Source organism: Paramacrobiotus metropolitanus, unplaced genomic scaffold (genome assembly GCF_019649055.1).
Source record: "Paramacrobiotus metropolitanus isolate TYO unplaced genomic scaffold, Prichtersi_v1.0 Parri_scaffold0000295, whole genome shotgun sequence".
NCBI classification, from domain to species: Eukaryota; Metazoa; Tardigrada; class Eutardigrada; order Parachela; family Macrobiotidae; genus Paramacrobiotus; species Paramacrobiotus metropolitanus.
The window spans coordinates 51025-65012 of record NW_026570515.1 but is presented as its reverse complement, the minus strand read 5'-3'; the positions used below and the strand labels follow the sequence as shown (position 1 = coordinate 65012).

General features: G+C 43.3%; 1 protein-coding gene across 1 annotated transcript; it reads right to left on the bottom strand.

Moving 5' to 3' along the window:
- Positions 1–5182: 5182 nt before the first annotated feature.
- LOC129601897 (GATOR complex protein WDR24-like) lies at positions 5183–12352 on the bottom strand. Its single transcript, XM_055500824.1, is given in 14 exon segments — positions 5183–5752; positions 6286–6628; positions 7315–7592; positions 8130–8355; positions 8623–8814; positions 9364–9419; positions 9422–9791; positions 10260–10356; positions 10681–10788; positions 11150–11186; positions 11565–11642; positions 11729–11848; positions 11940–11986; positions 12112–12352. Coding segments are annotated over 14 exon segments (2349 nt in total). The 5' UTR covers positions 12180–12352; the 3' UTR covers positions 5183–5423.
- Between the last annotated feature and the right edge of the window lie 1636 nt (positions 12353–13988).

Here is a 13988-nt window from a genome sequence, read left to right as displayed (position 1 = left end):
CTTCAGTTTTTATCCGGTAAACTTTTTCTTTCTACGCGGGAACTTCAGCTATGCTGTTGTTGTCAGTGTTCGTTACAATGACTTCCAGGTACACTCGCTTGTCCTTACCCCGGTACTTGATAAAGATTTAGATCGTCGGTGTTCTCTCACCGCTCACACCACTGGGAGTTGCTCTTGCTCTATGACTACGCTTAGAATTTGGTGCACCTGTATGCTTGGCTTTTCGCTCTTGCATACAAAATGTAAGCTCAAGATGAGTCGACACGGTATATGCAGTTGCACAGGCACTGCTCTGGCATACAAAACACTTCAGCTCAAGAAAACTGCTTCGAACTCTTGTCTACTTGCAGCCGATCACGTAATCGCTACGCTTCAAATTTCACGGAAACTCGTGCCCTGCAGAAGCTACGAGTACCTGTTTCAGTCTCAATTCATCAATTCACATTTCGTCATTTTCAATCCAGATTCGTCATTTCGTTTCACTTCAGTGCTCATGGGCCGATTTACAGGTTATCCCTGCATCGGATGTACCCGGACTGAGCACTCTACAAACCAACATTCACCATCACAATTTCAATCACAGTTTTAATTATCTGGCCATCAGTTAGGTTCGAACTGCGGTGGGCGCCATGACGGAGAGATCAGTACGATAGGAATAATTACCCTAATAATCTATCCTACAGACCTACAAACTGTACTAACGACAGAGAATGAGCGAATAATCTCAATGTGGCATAGCTAAGTCTAAGAATCTACGCGAAGCGAGAACTGCATCTCCGACGATATTTTAATTAATAACTCCGAAACTGCCAAAACTCACCATCAGAATGAGAGATCTGATGATCCAAAGTACTGCCACTCACGGACTTATACAGACACGGCGCATCGATTGGCGCAGTAGAAGACGTATTATTGTATTGCTGACCGGTGGTCATTTCAACGGCCACTTTGTATTATGCTCGCAGATAGCCCTTTGAAAACTGTTAAAGTTAAGACATTTAGCCAAAAATACTTTATATTACAACCGCAATAAACAAAAATTAAATTTCTCACGCGTACCAGTCCGCCCGTTGTTATCAGATTGATACCATTCTGCTGTAGCTGACCTAAGGCTAGCAAAATTCTGAAAAAAATTTAATTTCTTGATTGAATTATTTCTATCGAAAATTCCTAATTTTCAGGGTCTAATTCGAACGGGATCGGGTTACGGGTACCGGGAAGTCCTGGGTGAAAGCGGATGAATGGTGTCAAAGCGGTTCACCATGTGTGACTACCTGTTCTGACCAGCTCACCATGCGCGCAGCATGGCGGAACACATTTACCGGAAGCTGCCCATTCTATTTCAAAACCCGATTTTAATTTTGGTTTTGCTTCCGTTCGTTGGGGACGACGTCTAATAAATTAGGCCTGTGATCTGGCCGTACAGTAAACTGGTGTTTCTCGTTTCTGTGTATTCAGCGCTTTTAATTTGAAGTGTTTTGGCACTTAATTGGCGGTGCATCTGTTTTGGCCATTGGAATGCCTGCTTCGTCAGACTCGGACGAATGTGTGCAGATTGTTCCCTGTGGGCGCCCTGTTAAGCGGCAGCCCAAACAGTGTGTTGACGGGCCGGTAGTTTTGGCGGCCCAGGAGGACGCAAGAAGTTCGGATGCTGGATTGATGATCGCGGCGGAGAATATAGCCCCAGTTGGACAAGCGCCGGCAGCGGTCCTCTTTTCTCAGCAGAAGCGTGGTCATCCGTGGCCGGAGATACTGCGCGTCAAGCGCTCGAACTTGGTGCCAGCGCGGGAAGGTCAGCAACAGCTCGCGACTCCTGTTATCAGTCAAGCTTCCACATGTGGTGGACAAGGACTCTTTATTTCTCCAGCACGTCGGCCAGAAATCCGCACGGTAATGCTTACGCCGTAACCGCTTGAAGATCTCAGAGATGCAGAGGCAGAGGAGGACCATGTTTTGTTAGCAGTGAAAGAATGCACTGAATGTCGTTGTCAGTTGACTCAAAGTTTCAAGCACTAGTTTTTCGTTTAGCTTTCATAAAACTCCCCACCCAACATCTTAGAAGATAGAGAAAAAATTCCGAAGCTTTTGATCTCTGATAAGTAGTCATTTCTGGCGAACCAATAAAGTAATGATTGTTTTGGTTTCTCGTAGACATAGTATAAGGTGCAAAGCAACGCATCCATCGCAAGGTCGTACGCTATGCTTATGAGGAACAAAACAAGCATAACTTTCTTGATGCGCCATAAAGACCTACTTCCCAGATATCAAAAAATTCTGAAATTTTGTTCTCTGTTCTGAAATATTGACTGGGAAGTTTTGATAAAGACACACCGAAAAACTGATGCTGCAAGTTTTGGAGATCAAGTGGCAGTCGAAATCAGCTACCCAGAGTCCCGACTATTACATGTATGCGCGTACGCGAGGTGGTTGCCAAACAAGCTCGTTCAAATAGCCGTACACTCAAGCAAACTTCTCAGTAGATGAAATTCAACAACAACAATTTTTTGGAGTAAAGTATTATGTAACCACGCTAGTCTAAAGTCTAAACCATTCATTTCCTTCGCAAGGCCGCAGGATGCGGCGTCACGTTAAATGTTTTGAATTAGATAATGATGCTGGCACTTTTTAAAATCTCAACGATTTACTTAAGAATTATCTTTCCCGTGTTACCGTGTAAGTCTATCATGTCACCAGTAATATACAGTACATAATTAAAGGCATCGGTTTAGTTGAAGTTAGCACACATGGCTTGGAAGCGCTACAGAAACGTCCGTGGGGGCGTTTTTGTCAGTCACAACCGATGGGTTTCGTTATATCAGACTGATTAACATTTTCGAATATGTATCACAATTTGATGTTGCGAACACAGTCTAATGCTGTACCATCATACCGCTTGACAAGTCAAGCAGGACACGCTCATCGGTCACCAGACATTTGAATCACCTAACAAAAGCGAAGAAAACCTTAGAAAACTGGGAACATGAGCGATTACGTGCACCTCCCGGCAAACAAGTGCCCCAGCATCTGCATTCCCAGAGGCCGGAGCGCCAGCGGCTTTCCTGTTATTGAAATTGCATTTTATAATTCGAGGGCCTTTAGTTTTGCTTAACACAACCCTTCGGGCCGCTTTTTCTGTACATTCATTCGCCTTGTCTTCTTTTCAGGTTGCCAAGCAACGCACTCATCAGGCGCAGCGTAATACGGTAATACCGACCGCAGTACAGCCTGTGCCACTTGGGCGCTTGCCGAAGCGTTCTTTTGGGCGACCTTCGAGGGGACATCGCAACGGACGCTCGTTCAAGCACTTTGGATCCCATCCTCAGGTTGGCAGTCAGCTTCTCGTACATTCTGATTTTTAATCTGGTATTGCGTAGGTATCGACCACCAGTCAGATTCCTGCTCCGCTTCCGGCATCGGTTCCGCATTCTATCGTCGTAGCCACCAACGGGCAGTCGGGCGTTGAACTGGGCAAGCTGGTGGTGAAAATCATCGCCTTTAAGCCAGCGCAACTGCGCATCCGTACGCTCAACGATGTGCAGTACTTAATAAATTACGCCGATCATCCGCAGGAGTTCGTGCCGCATACTGTGTGCATCCAGCATATTCCGGTGCATCTTGCGGAATATCTCGCTCAAACGCCGATTATGCGGCTCCAGGCGGATTAAACGGTGTTATCGCACAGAAATGCAGACGATTAACGGCGGTCCGCCGACTAACGCCTCGCTGCACAGTACACTGTACCATAACGCCTCATCTGGCACCGCGTGAGTTCCCTCATCAAGAATCGTGGAATGACATTTAACTTCTGTTGGTTGTTCATAATGCCCTTAAAGAACTAGCTGTGGATATTGTGTGATACAGATTCTTTCATAGATAAGCGTACTAACGTTAATACCACTTCACGTGGATGAGAAATATGCTTAGTACTTTTTGCATTTTTGATGAAAAGTTGTATTTTCGTCGGAAATCGTAGTAGTGGCTACGAATCTGTGGGGTATGAAGCAGAAGCGCTGCTTAAGTTAGCGCGTTTTAAGCGATGAACGGTTCTTGGAGAATAAAATGTTAACACTTCATCCACGTTTTTCGCGTCGAATGACCGTAAGTCCAAATATCAGGACGATGACCTTAGACTTTAAAGCATCTCAAATCGAAATGATTGATGATTATTCAGTGGTCAGCGCTTTAAGAGAGCTAACGGCTGTTCGGGTTGTCAAAGGATGCAAGTCTGTTGTAATTGCGACTACCTGAATCCAGAAACAGATTACTATGCGGCCAAATCGCAGGTCTAATTAATCAGAACGTGCCATACAAGCTGAAGAAGACAAAATTTCCAGTCACATTAGAAACAGCTTGAACAGCTTCCGATGCGTTAATGGCAAACTGCAGTAGAGTTAGTCACAACATGGTGAACCGCTTAGACAACATCCGGTTTAGTTTGCAATGGCGGTACACTTTTTAATCGTCGACGCGGACCAAATGATCATCATGAATGCCGTCAGATTTTTTCGGTTTTGTACAATGCAGGCAGGTTTAGGTTTACCGGGAGCGGTGCGCTATGATCCTATGTCCATCAAATTCTTGTCGGTTTAAACGCTCAGAATGTTTACCGGATTGCCATACAGAGGTTATTAGCTCCAGCAAAATGTTTTTGGTTTGGTATAATCGCCAGCATTGTAGAGGAGGGCGGACTGGAACGCCACATCGAGTGATACTATTAAGGAAAATGGCCCCGTACATACAGAGTAGTGTCAAAAGGGGATATATACACTAAAACTTTCACTTTCGCGCACTCCGAACCACTTTTTTATAATACTTTGTCATTCTAAAGCTAACTGATTTGTGTAGATTGTTCTGCAAACCGTTTGCGCGCGCAACATTCGTTTGCCCAGATATGTCGAACTACAATAGTTTGAATGCATTGTTGTGTACCAAAAGTCTGGTTATTGGTACACAGCAATGCACTTAAACTTTTCGCCCATTTTAGTTCGTCATATCTCGGCAGCCGGATGCTGCGCGGGTAAACGGTTTGCAGAACCATGTATACAAATCAGTTAGCTTTGGAATGACATAAAGTATTACAAAAAAGTGGTTCGGAGTGCCCGAAAGCGAAAGTTGTACCGGGCCGATTTCGTTAATGGCCAGTGTGAGCGCAAAACGTTCACAGACACTAAAACGGCTTTTACCTAAGAGTTTAATAACAGCGAACTTAGCAGCAAGATAAGTAAACATCTCCATTTTCTACATATCACGGCCAACAAGGTAGACGAGGTCAGTCAACAGTCAACACACAAACAACATTACCAATCATCTTCCAAACGCAATAAAATTGTTAAAAAATTCACGCATCCAAAACAGCAATTACACAATCACCATAAAATTTAAAATACACATTTCCTGAGCCTACTGATCGCCGATCAGCGCGATCAGATGAATTCACAGTAGTGGCCGCAGCCCGTGGGGCAGTGCGCGGCCTTCTTGAACCACTCCTGAATGTGCGGCAGATGGCCGCCGTGCGAGCAGCCCTGACACCACACGTACAGGCCGCGCACCGGCAACTGGCAGATGCTGCAGGTGTTGGTCAGTTTGCGGCAGGAGGTGCAGTACCAGCCCACGCGCTGCAGATGCCGGCCACACATGTTGCAGTTGGTGTACACCGTGGTTGACTGCTGGTTCAGCTCGCCCACCGCCGGCAGGTGGCACAGCTTGATGATCTCGTTGGCCACGGTGAAGAGCTGGAAACGCGAGAGGAGATCTGCAAAAAAACCGGGAAAAATTCCTAGTAACTAAGCGCAAACCATTTCAAAAAGTAAGAAACACGTATTTCCCGAGCACCAAATATGCCAAACAAATCCGATTCGACAAGTTCAAAAATTAATTAAAAAAATAAAAATATGTATGCTAAAACTAGTTGGAAAATTAACAGGATCAAACAGTTCATTCAGTTGGAAAATTAACAGGGGCAAGTCATTTCAAAAATTACCAAAAAACAAAAATTCCGAAAACCCGGCAAGAATACAAGTGCGAGTGCGAGAACTTATTGTCCGGAAATTAAAATAAATAAGAACAAAACAAATAAGCATTATATCCGGTAATGATAACTTTAAATTATAAAGCTCTTTCGAAAATCACTAACTAAACAAGCTTTAAAAAATGTTAGGAAAATTATTACCATACAAACACAGTAATGTTCCCTAGCAGGTGGGCGTAACTATTCCACAAATTAATCCAAATAAAATAATTATATCCGAATAACACCGACAACTGACTAATTTTGCAATGACTTACCGATATAATCCATGATCCACGCTTCCAGTCGCAGCTCATCGACCATCCCTTTAGCCCGGTCGCCCAGCACAATAATCAAACTGACGGCCGTCTGCAGATCGCCCTGGTTGGCGTGGAACTCCACGGTGTCCTTGACGCGCTCACTAAAATCGATGCAGTTACTGCAGTTGTCCTGCATGGCCAGATTCCCCAGCCGCAGCGCGTCCTCGTACTCGTCCGGCCCCAGGGAGCCGCTGCGGTTGCGGTCACGATCCCCACCGCGACGGATAATCTCCTTGCGATGCGAGGAATCCACGCGGTCGTGCGAGCGATCCGGCAGTTCGGTGCGCACTTCAAAACCCTCCTAAAAATATTCACTTTTTCATAAAACGTTAACAAAGTCATTCAGAAAACAACACTACGCAATAGTTAAAAGAAAATAATCATCTCAAGACTGAAGTGTTCGGAGGGAAACACCCTTTGGTCAAACAAGCTCGAATCGACTACAGTACACCATGAAATCTTCCAGATACCTTTCAGAGCACAATTTTAAAAAAATCAGTGTTCGTGTGTAATAAATGCGATACTTAAACGGCGATACCACGACAAACGCAGTTCTTTGCGTTCTACAGAAAACCAGAAACTGAAAAATTATACAACCTAACTCTGTGAAATTTGTTATGCTGTGAAATCAGCCCACAGCGAATTAAAGCAAAGCGCTACCACGTTAGCCGCAAGAGGTTCAGCGCCTTTAAACTACGATGCTTCAGCAATCCTACTGTACCCTGTGTTCACTTCCCTATAGCGACAATATGATTGGGACAACTGAGTGTCTGACACAAAACCGCAATTAGCGAATATTCTCGAATTCCTGTTGCTTTCCAGAAAAAGCTAAGTCATATTTTTTACATAAAAAAAATTTGAAAATTTCACGCAGATAAACGACAAATCTGGGAATCACAATCAACGACAAACTGACAATGCAGCGGGCTGAAATATCATGCGCAATACAAACAAAGTAAAATTAACACTCTTCTTATGGACACGCACCGTGGGCAGTGTGGGCCAGTGATCCTCGTCATGGATGGTCTCGAACCCGGCGAAGGGCGTGTCGATCTCCTCGAAGACGGTGTACTGCTCGTTGAAGAGGAAATCCCCGGCGCCGGAACTGGGTGGGTCCAGATTCAGCGGATGCGGATCGCGGGCGGAGATGCTGCGCGGCGTGCGGTGGTGCGGATAGCCCGACTCGTAAATGACGCCGCCGTCCCCCATGGAGCTGCTGTCGTCCGTGCGACTGTGCAGATGCAGGTCGTCACGCCCACTGCCACCTGCAATTGCAAACAAAATTGTCAAAAAAGCTAAATGCAACTGCGCGCACAATAAATTTAATATAAAAATAAAATATTAAATGACAAAATAAAAAATCCCAAAACGAAATCTTATTTGAAAATCAACCAAAATAAAACTTCAAAACGCAGACAGAAATCCAAATAAGTCAGAAAATATCAATTAAAAAAGGAAATCACATAATTCGAAAACGCAAACGATATTCTGCAATAGTAAAAAGGATACTATATAAAAAGTAGGAAACGTGCGCAAGTGACGCCGAAATAAATCGAAAATATTAAGCGGAACAAAATATTACAACTTTCCCAACACAGAAATCGAGTTTTTAAAAAAATCAACACAAAGCAAGCGAAATCGCAGCATGGTTGAAGAACATGTAATAAGTGTAAAAAAAATTAAAAAAGCTTCCATAAACCTTGAATAAACCAGCATGAAAAAATAAACGAATTTCGGGAGAGCCAGTGCAACGTACCAACGTTTTGGCGGTAATGTTATAATTATTATTGCACTTCACGTACTTATATGGCGGTGGTGATGCGACGTGGTGGAGCTGTACTGTCCGGTCTTATTCATCCGGCTGTCGCTCATGGAGTACAGCAGGGCCACCACCTGCCACACCAACGCCACCTGATCCCGTCCGGCACGCTGCGCCACGCCAGCGTTGTGGTTGCACAGCTCCGACACGGAGCGGCCCTGCAGCTGGTACTCCTTGGCGCATGTCACAAACCAGTCCATCGATAAGGACTGCAAAGCACACAACTATAAACCTCCCGTCTGATTAAGTAAGCCATTGTTAAATTAATTAACCATAATCATACTGCGAAATTAATAAATTATAACCATACTGTTAATTATTTTTCTATTAAACAATCATTTTTCTTTATCAGAGCAAGGAATATTTTAATGTTCCCGGTGTTCGATTTTTTCCAGGGCGAATACGGCAAATCAGGATTGCAAGATTTAATTTGCTTTTTTTATTTTATTGTTTATTAACAGCGATAACGTATGTACCTGCAGATTTTCATGCGGGTAGAAGTTCAGCTGGCTGCTGCCTTCTTTGGGGAACTCTTCCGCGCGCGTTGTTTTGGTGAACATTTTATCCACGCGCGGTCGCAGATACTTTCCGTCGCCTTTAGCAATTTTCTCGCCACACGCCATGGCCACGTCACCGCTGCATCCGATATCCATACCCACAGGATTGACCTGCCAAAGAATATCGAAGTAAATTCTAAACAAATTTACATTTGCACCAGCTGTAACCAAAAAGCTGGATGTTATAATTTGTGGCTTTTCCCGAATTACAACAAACAGCCTTTCGGTAATTTTTGCTCGTTTAAAAAAAGAAACATATTTTTCAACCACGACTCCACGAGCAACACTTAAACTCAAAAAAGGAAATATCACGAATGAGGAATACAAGCAGAAAGTTTTATCAAATTAATCAGGAAATCAAGGCATCTAGTGACCGCTTCAGAAAAAAGAAAAAATCAAAGACCGCAAACAATCGGAAGACAAATAATTTAATAAACGTAAAATTTTCAGACCTTTGACATTCAATCCATTTTACTGGTATAATCCGCAAATTCATAAAAAAAGAAAAACATCAAAATGGCGCAAAGCAGACACCGGAAACACAAAAAATCAAACAGAAAGGATCGACTGCAAACAAATATCTTTAAAAAAAGGTAAAATTATGAATCTCCGTTTATTGTAACTTGTAACCGAATTTTTCTCGATCACGTGGTGACCCACCTTATCAGCTGGTCGTTTGGCATCCTTAAAGGCAAACTGACTCAGCCAGCCGTCTTACTCCCAGCCAAAATAATATGCGGATCCTCCCGCCACACCAGCGACGTCACGGTGTCCGTGTGCTTCTCGAAGGTGGCAAAGGGAATATACGGTCGACGCAGATCCCACACCGACACGGAGAAGTCGGTGACCAGCGCGGACGAGGCCAGGTAGGGACGACGGTGCGGACGCCAGGCGATGGTGCCCATGGCGGCAATGGTGGGGACCAGGGAGTCCAGGGAGGGGTTCTTGCTGACCTCCGACAGATTCCACACTTTGATGCACTTGTCGCGCCCGCAGGTGGCCAGCAGGTTCGATTCGCCGGGATGGAAGTCGCACTGGAACACCGGGCCGGCGTGGCAGGTGAATTCGCGGATGCAGATCTCGGCGCTCTGTCGGAATAGCGAAAACACCATGGAACTGTTCTTACTTCCAAAACGGGAATTACAAACTATTTAAAAGCAGAAACTGATACATATGTATGTTTTCCTTAGTCAATAAATTTACTAAACCTTCGTTATGTGGTTACCAAATCACGGTAAGAAATTTATAAAAAAACGCACGTTAGTAAAAAACATAAATATTTGAGTAAATACCAAGTAATAAATAAAAAAAACAGAAAATATTATCATAAACATAAAATATTATTAGAAACAAAAAATGCGAAAGTAAGATAAGCATTAAAATCGGAAATACCGAGAATAAATTTTCTTCGCATTATAGTATTGTGGTTGTTAAATAATTCTTCATCTAGGAAATCAGATAAATGCGGTATAACCACTGTCTGTGAATCAAATTTCAGAATACAAACACATTCAAATCAGAACATTCCAGGAATGAACCTTCTGCAAAATACCTACCCGCGAATCGAAGAACTGCACATTGCCATTTTCCAGGCAGACCGCGAACTGTTGTGGATTATGCGGATTAAAGCGCACATCACGAACCGCTTCCTCGCTGTAAAACCGAAAAATAAATACGATGTAGTGCAGTGCCACTGCAAAGTGCGAAGACTATTACTAGTGCACCAGTGTAAAAAACTACGAGTAAAGAATGAATAAATATTGTTACTTACACCTGATCAACCTAAAACAATTTTTTCGTTTTTCGGCAAGCGGTATACCGAACACATACGAGTATTAACACTCGTACAATGAAAGCCCAGCGTGATAAGAAATTACCTGAAAAAAATTCCGCTGACCGGGAGATTACAAAATGCAAAGCACCGTCACCGTCATTTTCTACGCAGTAAGCAAGGAATAATCACAATTCACACATTACCATTTGAAGATCATATGCGGCTTTGCAGTGCGTAAATCGAAGAGTATCGCCGTTGTATCCTGGGAGCCGCTCAGCAGCAGATTCTGCTCGCGTGGATGGAAATTCACTCTACACATCAAAAAGCTCATTACCAAGCAAATTCATTTTTTCATATTATTTTTTTTTAAAAAACCAAACATTCAACTGTCCAATTTCAACATAATGTTTTCTTAAAATCGCAATTTTCGAACTAACACAAAAAGTAAAATTCACATTGTTCAGAATCACAAATAAATCGAATGAAAATTAAGAGAAACAAACAGCAAAAATGAGGACCAACGACTCAGCAAAAAGATAAAAAAATTTCGATGTAGGGCGACTGCTTAAAAATTCCGTTTCGAGGGCATCAACGATTTTACATCAATAAAATACAAAATTTTTTCCTACCCGAACATTTATGACATTATCAGAAAATATTCAGCTGGCGTACCGATTTGCAGTGCGTCGATGTTCCGTGAAGACGACATCTAAAAATAAAAAGTCACAAAACTGAAAATTTTGTCTGCCGGATAAGAAAATTAGAGCAAAACCATATCAAACAGAATCGCTAATACTACAAAAAAATCAAATAAAATAAAAAATATTAAACAGCGGAACACACCATTGCGTTAACCGTAATTTAAACTTGCAGAATTTAATAACCCACAACAGCTATCTACTCAATTTAAACTTGATCATTTTACTTGTTTCCGATTTATAGAATGTAACTTAATTTACGATTTAGGCGGTAATTTAATTTACGCTATTTAACTGTTTCTAGGTGCGTAATTTATACAAAATTCATATGCATATTTTGTAACTTTTGTAATTTTTTTATTAATTTTGTTTTTTGATATCTTATTTACCTTGTCGAACGCTGGAATTATTGGGCAAATTCCACACACAAACCGCTCCCGCTGTTGTCGCCGTGGCCAGAATGGTCTCTAAATCAAAAGCACCCATTTGTTGTCAAGAAAACAACGGGGACCCGGGAGCAACTAGTGAGAATCTTTCAAAATCAAATTGATACCGTCGTTGGGATTCCACGCGACATCGGTGCAGGCGCCATTAAACTGGCTGTTGCGTTTGGATAAACGCAGATTCTCCTTCTCCGCGAACCTCTCCTCTTCGATGCCAAAAATCCGAATTACTGCGGCAAAGTACAGCACCGATGAAGAACTCCATCAGAAATGCGAGAGACCCGAGAATATCAAATTATCTGCGCAACGCAGCATACGTACAGTTTCGTCCAGCTGCCACCACTTGAGAAGCATCACGATTCAGTGCGCTGCAATTTGTATGCACCATATGTTAATAAAACCCAGGTTACCCTAGTCACCAATATCAACAATAACAGCAGATAAAATCAAATGTTGCGATTAACATTGCGATATAATTACAGGGACGGCTTACATCGCCTTGATCGGGCTTTCCAGATTGACAGAAAATGATTTCGGGCTGCTGTTAGTGGAATAGCTCATCTTTGCAGCATGCTAATCATTTGACAATTCAATTTCCGAAATTAGTACAGTAACACTTGCCAGCGGCCAACGATACTTATAAAAGAAAGGAGACACTCCTTTTCAAAATGAAAACAGAAAATCATCATCCAAGAACCGAGAAATCATCTTTCGGAAATACAGCACACTGAGCACACAGCTGACAATTGGGGAAATTTTGCATTCGCAGCGACACGCCGCCTCGGGGTGGTTGGAAACCACATGCCTGTGAGACGCCGGGAAGTCCACCGCAGCCCCAAAGCAGCACGTACTAGTAAGTACCTTTTAAAACAATGCTGCTAGAGCTGGCTAGTTGCTAGCTTGCTAATAAGACAAACCCTTGCAAACCAACAAAAAACTAAGCACTTCAGACTGGAGAAGCTGCAATTTGTTCGGCAAATTATGCGTCAATTGCCGTGATCACGGTAATGCAAAACGTGCGCCTATCTTCACGTGTTACGTAGCGTATTGCAATGGCAACTTCTAAACTGCCTATAGCTGAATGGGTTAATCCACCCGTAGTAGGTCCCGTACCACTATAATACAAGTTTTGATGGTTCGTCGGTAATTGCCCAGATCTTAAGTAAATCACAATCTTACGTAACGCGCGAATTCAGGAACACCATCATCAATTTAATCAAAATCATGGAGAAGTTCGAGCATGTAATCTAAGTGGCGTGGAGAGCCGAATTCTTTGGCGACAGCACTCATTCCTGGGCATCGTACGACTGCGACCTACCGATTTACCGCGATCCACAGATAGCGCAACATTCACACGACTTGCGTTGCCGAGCCAATTGTATCCGTCAGCCAATTGTATCCGTTATATCCGTCAGAAAGACATGAAAAGCGGGGATGGAAATCCCAAGGAACAGCGAAGCAGAACAGCAAATGGCAAGTCAGCTGGACGGAGAGAAGCCCGCCTATTTTTTTCGCGCCTGGCAGTTCCGCTCGTTCTTGTACGATAGCAAGTTCCCATGGACTCCACGGATGCAGTAAAAGGTCTTAGGCGCTTCAAAGGTCAAAGTGCTTCAAAGGTCATGGGCGCAACAATGTGACGGCCTTCCGAATAAGAATTCGCAATCGGTCCCAGTTGTACTCTTCCGCCTGCAGCGCAGTCGATCCTGGTGTTACCGGTCTGTATTTATTAGTTGATTTGGGACTGTGTGATATGCCGGCCACAAAAGTCACGTTCCAGACGCTTCACCGCTGCCGAGACTGTTGACCAGTTCTCTTAACCGTCTTTGTACATGTGGCTCTTAACCGTCTTTGTGCCATACTCTCTGCACATGTCGGCATTTTTGTGGCACCTGTGTCCAGCATCTTCTACGGTCAGACCTTCAAAATGAGAGCGTGTTTTTAATTAGGGTGAAATACGAGTAAAATTCAAATCAGACCTGTCTCAGAAAGCGACTCGACCCCTCTACCCAAAACGGTTCGTCCTTTTTCTTATGTGAAATGTACTTAAAAATTATTTTTATGTTGTAGTCCAAAAGCGATAACGTTGGAATGCTGGCCATTCAGTGCTCATGAGGACTACCCCAGACCTTAACCGGTTTCGACCAAACTTGCGTGACCTTTGCACCCCAGATGCGAGCACTATCGAATTGTAGCTTTTTTCCAACTCGCCGTATAGCTGCGGTGTGCTATTAATGGCTATTTTTGATAAGATCTCGCTTAGAAGGCAGTGAAACCTAACGTAGAGCTGTCTGTTAGCAAAGTAACCTTGCGACATTCCGTCCCGATGAATTACTTAAAACAAACAGCCATGCATAATAAAGCAGCCATAAC